This window comes from Oncorhynchus keta, unplaced genomic scaffold (assembly GCF_023373465.1).
Source record: "Oncorhynchus keta strain PuntledgeMale-10-30-2019 unplaced genomic scaffold, Oket_V2 Un_scaffold_13882_pilon_pilon, whole genome shotgun sequence".
In the NCBI taxonomy this organism is placed as follows: Eukaryota; Metazoa; Chordata; class Actinopteri; order Salmoniformes; family Salmonidae; genus Oncorhynchus; species Oncorhynchus keta.
The window spans coordinates 166,556-174,778 of record NW_026290778.1 but is presented as its reverse complement, the minus strand read 5'-3'; the positions used below and the strand labels follow the sequence as shown (position 1 = coordinate 174,778).

At 46.1% G+C, this 8,223-nt stretch overlaps 1 protein-coding gene across 1 annotated transcript; it reads left to right on the top strand.

Annotated features, from left to right (window-relative positions):
• The first annotated feature begins 1,603 nt into the window (after positions 1–1,603).
• Positions 1,604–7,446, top strand: agrp (agouti related neuropeptide). The gene is made up of 3 exons (XM_052513707.1): positions 1,604–1,625; positions 3,055–3,161; positions 6,535–7,446. Exons 1-3 carry the CDS (start codon positions 1,604–1,606, stop codon positions 6,724–6,726), a joined length of 321 nt encoding a protein of 106 aa, XP_052369667.1. The 3' UTR covers positions 6,727–7,446.
• Positions 7,447–8,223: the final 777 nt, after the last annotated feature.

Below are 8,223 nucleotides of genomic sequence, written 5' to 3'. Positions count from 1 at the left end.
GAAGCAGCCGTCAGTGAAGCAGCCGTTAGTGAAGCAGCACTCAGTGAAGCAGCCGTCAGTGAAGCAGTGAAGCAGCCATCAGTGAAGCAGCCATCAGTGAAGCAGCCGTCAGTGAAGCAGCCGTCAGTGAAGCAGCCGTCAGTGAAGCAGTGAAGCAGCCGTCAGTGAAGCAGCCGTCAGTGAAGCAGTGAAGCAGCCGTCAGTGAAGCAGCACTCAGTGAAGCAGCCGTCAGTGAAGCAGTGAAGCAGCCGTCAGTGAAGCAGCCGTCAGTGAAGCAGCCGTCAGTGAAGCAGCACTCAGTGAAGCAGCCGTCAGTGAAGCAGTGAAGCAGCCGTATGAAGCAGGTCAGTGAAGTATTCCCAGTAAGCTGCTGTGAAGCAGCCTCAGTCCAAGCTGGCTACAGTGACTGGTTCATGGAAACAGTTCAGTGAAGCAGCACTCCCATCCCGCAGCCTCAGTGAAGCAGTGAAGCACCGTTCTGAAGCTTCCATCAGTGAAAGCAGCACTCAGTGAAGCAGCCGTTTGTGAAGCAGTGAAGCAGCCGTTAGCAGTGAAGCAGCCGTCCAGTGAGAAAGAACAGTGGCATTTGTTCCAGAAAGCTGGAAGCAGCCATCAGTTAGCAGTGGATTGTTCCAGAAAGCTGGACCAGTGAAGCAGTTAGCAGTGGATTGTTCCGAAAGCTGGAAGTCAGTTCAGCAGTGGTCATTGTTTCCAGAAAGCTGGACCATCAGTTAGCTGGCTGGATTGTTCCAGAAAGCTGGACCAGTCAGTTAGCAGTGGATTGTTCCAGAAAGCTGAACCATCAGTTAGCAGTGGATTGTTCCAGAAAGCTGGATTAGTGGATTGTCCAGGTGAGAAAGAACAGTGGATTTGTTCCAGAAAGCTGGACCAGTCAGTTAGCAGTGGATTGTTCCAGAAAGCTGGACCAGTCAGTTAGCAGTGGATTGTTCCAGAAAGCTGGACCAGTCAGTTAGCAGTGGATTGTTCCAGAAAGCTGAACCATCAGTTAGCAGTGGATTGTTCCAGAAAGCTGGATCAGTCAGTTAGCAGTGGATTGTTCCAGAAAGCTGGATCAGTCAGTTAGCAGTGGATTGTTCCAGAAAGCTGGATCAGTCAGTTAGCAGTGGATTGTTCCAGAAAGCTGGACCAGTCAGTTAGCAGTGGATTGTTCCAGAAAGCTGGATCAGTCAGTTAGCAGTGGATTGTTCCAGAAAGCTGGATCAGTCAGTTAGCAGTGGATTGTTCCAGAAAGCTGGACCAGTCAGTTAGCAGTGGATTGTTCCAGAAAGCTGGATCAGTCAGTTAGCAGTGGATTGTTCCAGAAAGCTGGATCAGTCAGTTAGCAGTGGATTGTTCCAGAAAGCTGGACCAGTCAGTTAGCAGTGGATTGTTCCAGAAAGCTGGATCCCATCAGTTGCATTGATTAATTGATTGATTGACCTTTCGATCCAGGTAAAGGCTGGATCTCTCAGTTAGCAGTGGATTGTTCCAGAAAGCTGGGAGGAAGAGGAGTTAGCAGTGGATTGTTCCAGAAAGCTGGACGATCAGTTAGCAGTGGATTGTTCCAAAAGCTGGTATGACAGTCAGTTACATCATTGTTCCATGAAAGCTGGAACATCAGTCAGTTAGCAGTGATTGTTCACAGAAAGCTGACCAGGTGAATTAGCAGTGAATTGTTCCAGAAAGCTGGACTCAGCCAGTTAGCAGTGGATTGTTCCAGAAAGCTGGACCACTCAACATTAGCAGTGGATTGTTCCAGAAAGCTGGTCCAGTCAGTTAGAACACCAGTGGTTTGTTCCAGAAAGCTGGAGACCAGTCAGTTAGCAGTGGATTGTTCCAGAAGGGACATTCAGTCACTTAGCCAGTGGATTGTTAAGGCTTAGGTGATGGTTAGGTTAAGGTTAGGATTGTTCCAGAAAGCTGGAGTTAGGAGTCAGTTAGCAGTGGATTGTTCCAGAAAGCTGGACCAGTCAGTTAGGTGGATTGTTCCAGAAAGCTGGATCAGGGTCAGTTAGCAGTGGATTGTTCCAGAAAGCTGGATCAGTCAGTTAGCAGTGGATTGTTCCAGAAAGCTGAATCAGTCAGTTAGCAGTGGATTGTTCCAGAAAGCTGGAAGGGTCAGTCAGTTAGCAGTGGATTGTTCCAGGTTAAGCTGGGTTAGGAGTTAGCAGTGGATTGTTCCAGAAAGCTGGATCAGTCAGTTAGCAGTGGATTGTTCCAGAAAGCTGGATCAGTCAGTTAGCAGTGGATTGTTCCAGAAAGCTGGGTTAGTCAGTTAGCAGTGGATTGTTCCAGGTTAGCTGGTTAGTCAGTTAGCAGTGGATTGTTCCAGAAAGCTGGGTTAGTCAGTTAGCAGTGGATTGTTCCAGAAAGCTGGACCAGGAGTCAGTTAGCAGTGGATTGTTCCAGAAAGCTGGGTTAGGGTCAGTTAGCAGTGGATTGTTCCAGGAGTTAGCTGGATTAGTCAGTTAGCAGTGGATTGTTCCAGAAAGCTGGACCAGTCAGTTAGCAGTGGATTGTTCCAGAAAGCTGGATCAGTCAGTTAGCAGTGGATTGTTCCAGAAAGCTGGAGTTAGGAGTCAGTTAGCAGTGGATTGTTCCAGAAAGCTGGAGGAGTCAGTTAGCAGTTAGGATTGTTCCAGAAAGCTGGACCAGTCAGTTAGCAGTGGATTGTTCCAGAAAGCTGGACCAGGAGTTAGCAGTGGATTGTTCCAGAAAGCTGGACCAGTCAGCAGGCAGTGGATTGTTCAGGAAGCTGGACCAGTCAGTTAGCAGTGGATTGTTCCAGAAAGCTGGATCAGTCAGTTAGCAGTGGATTGTTCCAGAAAGCTGGATCAGTCAGTTAGCAGTGGATTGTTCCAGAAAGCTGGATCAGTCAGTTAGCAGTGGATTGTTCCAGAAAGCTGGATCAGTCAGTTAGCAGTGGATTGTTCCAGAAAGCTGGACCAGTCAGTTAGCCCAGCTAACGTTTTGATTGAAGTCATTCCGTCTCTAGGAAACGATCCCATTCTGATTGATTGATTAATTGATTGACCTTTCGTTTCTCCCCTCAGGTAAAGGTTCTCTCTCTAGAGGGGATCCTGTTGGTTTCCGCTTAGAGTCTGAGGAGGAAGAGGAGAAGGAGGAGGAGCTGCTGATGGACATGGAAACCTACGATGAGGTAGATCAATAAACTATTTAAATCATTACTCGTTGTGTATGACAGCGTGCAACGTGTACATCACTTTAACATGTTTTTACGGCTGGAACATCATGTGAGTTGATGGTACACTGAGTTTACGAAACACCTTTCTACGACTGACCAGGTGAATCCAGGTGAAACCTATGATCCCTTATCGATGCCACTTCAGCCAGTGTAGATGAAGTGGAGGAGACAGGGGGTGGGGGGTTAGGGGGGTACAACTCAACATTAAGGTGGTATTCCTTAATGTTTTGTCCACTCGGTGTAGAACACCAGTGTGTTTAGGGTTCACTACTGTGTACTTATGGAGACCAGACGTTCTACCAAGGGTTAGGAGTTAGGAGTTAGGGTTAGGGTTAGGAGTTAGGGTTAGTGTGCTTATTTAGGCTTTAGGTTAGGTTAGGTTAAGGGTTAGGGTTAGGGTTAGGAGTTAGGAGTTAGGGTTAGGGTTAGAGTTAGGGTTAGGGTTAGGGTTAGGAGTTAGGAGTTAGGGTTAGGAGTTAGGAGTTAGGGTTAGGGTTAGGGTTAGGGTTAGGAGTTAGGGTTAGGAGTTAGGAGTTAGGGTTAGGAGTTAGGGTTAGGAGTTAGGGTTAGGGTTAGGGTTAGGGTTAGGGTTAGGGTTAGGAGTTAGGAGTTAGGGTTAGGAGTTAGGAGTTAGGAGTTAGGGTTAGGGTTAGGAGTTAGGGTTAGGAGTTAGGGTTAGGAGTTAGGAGTTAGGGTTAGGAGTTAGGGTTAGGAGTTAGGAGGGTTAGGGTTAGGGTTAGGGTTAGGAGTTAGGGTTAGGGTTAGGGTTAGGGTTAGGGTTAGGGTTAGGGTTAGGGTTAGGGTTAGGGTTAGGGTTAGGGTTAGGTTAGTTAGGGTTAGGAGTTAGGGTTAGGGTTAGGAGTTAGGGTTAGGGTTAGGGTTAGGGTTAGGGTTAGGAGTTAGGGTTAGGGTTAGGTGGTTAGGTTAAGGGTTAGGGTTAGGAGTTAGGGTTAGGAGTTAGGAGTTAGGGTTAGGTTTAAGAGTTAGGGTTAGGAGTTAGGGTTAGGAGTTAGGAGTTAGGGTTAGGGTTAGGGTTAGGGTTAGGAGGTTAGGAGTTAGGGTTAGGAGTTAGGGTTAGGTTTAGGAGTTAGGGTTAGGAGTTAGGGTTAGGAGTTAGGGTTAGGAGTTAGGGTTAGGTTTAGGAGTTAGGGTTAGGTTTAGGGTTAGGAGTTAGGGTTAGGTTTAAAAGTTAGGGTTAGGAGTTAGGGTTAGGGTTAGGAGTTAGGGTCAGGAGTTAGGGTTAGGAGTTAGGGTTAGGTTTAGGAGTTAGGGTTAGGTTTAGGGTTAGGAGTTAGGGTTAGGGTTAGGGTTAGGGTTAGGGTTAGGGTTAGGGTTAGGAGTTAGGGTTAGGTTTAGGAGTTAGGTTTAGGAGTTAGGGTTAGGAGTTAGGGTTAGGGTTAGGAGTTAGGGTTAGGGTTAGGAGTTAGGGTTAGGAGTTAGGGTTAGGGTTAGGTTTAGGAGTTAGGGTTAGGAGTTAGGGTTAGGAGTTAGGGTTAGGGTTAGGAGTTAGGGTTAGGTTTAGGTTTAGGAGTTAGGGTTAGGAGTTAGGGTTAGGAGTTAGGGTTAGGAGTTAGGGTTAGGGTTAGGAGTTAGGGTTAGGGTTAGGTTTAGTAGTTAGGGGCTAGGGTTAGGAGTTAGGGTTAGAGGTTAGGGTTAGGAGTTAGGGTTAGGGTTAGGAGTTAGGGTTAGGAGTTAGGGTTAGGAGTTAGGGTTAGGGGTTAGGGTTAGGAGTTAGGGTTAGGGTTAGGAGTTAGGGTTAGGAGTTAGGGTTAGGAGTTAGGGTTAGGGTTAGGAGTTAGGGTTAGGTTTAGGTTTAGTAGTTAGGGGCTAGGGTTAGGAGTTAGGGGTTAGAGGTTAGGGTTAGGAGTTAGGAGTTAGGAGTTAAGGTTAAGGTCAGGCGTTAGGGGTTAGAGTTAGGAGTTAAGGGCTAGGGTTAGGAGTTAGGGGTTAGAGGATAGGGTTAGGGTTAGGAGTTAAGGTGAGGAGGTAGGGGTTAGGGGTTAGGAGTTAGGAGTTAAGGGTTAGGAGTTAAGGGTTAGGAGTTAGGAGCTAGGGGTTAAGGGTTAGGGTTAGGAGTTAAGGTGAGGAGGTAGGGGTTAGGGGTTAGGAGTTAGGAGTTAAGGGTTAGGAGTTAAGGGTTAGGAGTTAGGAGCTAGGGGTTAAGGTTTAGGGTTAGGAGTTAGGGGTTAGGAGTTAGGAGCTAGGGGTTAAGGTTTAGGGTTAGGAGTTAGGGGTTAAGGTTATGTTAAGAGTTTGGGAAAAATTGATTTTGAATGAGAATCAGTTGTTTGGTCCCCACAAGGATAGTAAAACAAACGTGTGTGTGTGTGTCCATCTGTCTGTCTGTATGTGTGGTGTCTACTGTCTGTCTGTATGTGTGGTGTCTACTGTCTGTCTGTATGTGTGGTGTCCATCTGTCTGTCTGTCTGTATGTGTGGTGTCCATCTGTCTGTCTGTATGTGTGGTGTCTACTGTCTGTCTGTATGTGTGGTGTCTACTGTCTGTCTGTATGTGTGGTGTCTACTGTCTGTCTGTATGTGTGGTGTCTACTGTCTGTCTGTCTGTATGTGTGGTGTCCATCTGTCTGTCTGTATGTGTGTGTCCATCTGTCTGTCTGTATGTGTGGTGTCCATCTGTCTGTCTGTATGTGTGGTGTCTACTGTCTAACATTCTGTCCAGGGGCTGTACTTGTACATCAAAGCAACATCAAGCTGCCTCACGCTATAGAAACAGAGACTCCTGCCCTCTGGCTCCTTCTGGGTCGGACCAGGCTAACTGGCTGGGTCATACATTCCACCAGGTTGAGGCTGTGCAGCTGTGGGAGCAGAGCCATGAGTTCTCCCTGTCGCTGTATCCTCTCACCAGCAGTCCTGTCTGGGCAACACGCTGCCCTGCTGTAATGGGTCCCCCCCCTCCCTCCCCCTCCCTCCCTCCCTCCCTCCCTCCCTCCCTCCCTCCCTCCCTCCCTCCACTGTGTAACATTGGTCCTGTCTGTGTTCTGGGTCCCCTCCCTCCCTCCCTCCACTGTGTAACATTGGTCCTGTCTGTGTTCTGGGTCCCCTCCCTCCCTCCCTCCCTCCCTCCCTCCCTCCCTCCCTCCCTCCCTCCCTCCCTCCCTCCCTCCCTCCCTCCCTCCCTCCCTCCCTCCCTCCCTCCACTGTCTAACATTGGTCCTGTCTGTGTTCTGGGTCCCCCCTCCCTCCCTCCCTCCCTCCCTCCCTCCCTCCCTCCCTCCCTCCCTCCCTCCCTCCCTCCCTCCCCTCCCTCCCTCCCTCCACTGTCTAACATCGGTCCTGTCTGTGTTCTGTCTCGTCTGTCCATCTACCAGGATGTTGCTGAGGCGATGCAGCTGCAGAGCAGGGCCATGCGTTCTCCCCGTCGCTGTATTCCCCACCAGCAGTCCTGTCTGGGTAACACGCTGCCCTGCTGCGACCCCTGCGATACCCGCTACCCCAGAATGTTCGGCTCCATCTGCTACTGCCGTCGGACGGCCTGCGCCGGCGCTCACAGGCGTCCCTAAAACACTCCTAGAAAACCCTCTACGCCCCCCCCCCCTCTCACGGTGGGGCCCCTTTCTCTGCCAGTCTACAGTCAGTATCTAATCCATATCCGCAAGGCTTGATTTTATGAGCACGCAAACACAGACTATACATCCCAGGATGCATCAGTGAGACCGGCCAATAGGACACTCTCGTCACGTTGTATTTTCTTCTTGATGTTAACTCTGGTTGTGTTTTATTTTCTATTTGATTTTTTTCCCCGATAGGTTAGATGGATGTTACGTTGGGTGTACATTTATCGTTCAATGAAAGTCGAAAGACAAAATCAATCTCTAAAAAGGTAATATAATTGTCTTAAAAAAATATTGGCTAAGATTTATTTTTTTTGTTAATTATTTTTAATCTTAAAAACAACTGAGAACATATTTATTTTTTAAAGAGACCATAATGTAAAATACTTACATTACTCAAATCAAAAGTTGACATTTAACATTTTGTTTAATGATTTGAAATAGTGAATCAGGTTCTGTATGTTTATCATGTGCCCAGAGTCTGAACAGTAGTCCAATTGTGAGGCAGAACAGTTTCTGCTACGTGGTTTAAGACTCCAGTATGTGAAACTCGCATAATGAATGATATATATATATATATTTAAATATCTGTAGTTGACAATATATATTCCATAATAGGGAAACAGATTTAGGTAAGTTAAAGAAATCAGTGCAAATAGTAATTTATTGTATCTCATGAATGAAAATGAAATAATAAAAAAAAGTAATTATTTTGTGTCATAGAAAAGAAAAATGGTCTCTATGACGATGATCCATTACATCATATACTAGGGGATATCTCCTTTAGGATTCATAAACACACTGTGATGATCCATTACATCATATACTAGAGGATATCTCCTTTAGGATTCATAAACACACTGTGATGATACATTACATCATATACTAGAGGATATCTCCTTTAGCATTCATAAACACACTGTGATGATCCATTACATCATATACTAGAGGATATCTCCTTTAGCATTCATAAACACACTGTGATGATACATTACATCATATACTAGGGGATATCTCCTTTAGGATTCATAAACACACTGTGATGATACATTACATCATATACTAGGGGATATCTCCTTTAGGATTCATAAACACACTGTGATGATACATTACATCATATACTAGAGGATATCTCCTTTAGGATTCATAAACACACTGTGATGATACATTACATCATATACTAGAGGATATCTCCTTTAGGATTCATAAACACACTGTGATGATACATTACATCATATACTAGAGGATATCTCCTTTAGGATTCATAAACACACTGTGATGATACATTACATCATATACTAGGGGATATCTCCTTTAGGATTCATAAACACACTGTGATGATACATTACATCATATACTAGAGGATATCTCCTTTAGGATTCATAAACACACTGTGATGATACATTACATCATATACTAGAGGATATCTCCTTTAGGATTCATAAA

Bases quoted from the DNA above. Each gene is read 5' to 3' on its own strand.
- agrp (XM_052513707.1), top strand. From the start codon at position 1,604: ATGAAAGCTGGAACATCAGTCA. The intron at 1,626-3,054 runs GTTAGCAGTGAT...TTCTCCCCTCAG, and splicing joins GAAAGCTGGAACATCAGTCA to GTAAAGGTTCTCTCTCTAGA. The intron at 3,162-6,534 runs GTAGATCAATAA...TCCATCTACCAG, and splicing joins ACATGGAAACCTACGATGAG to GATGTTGCTGAGGCGATGCA.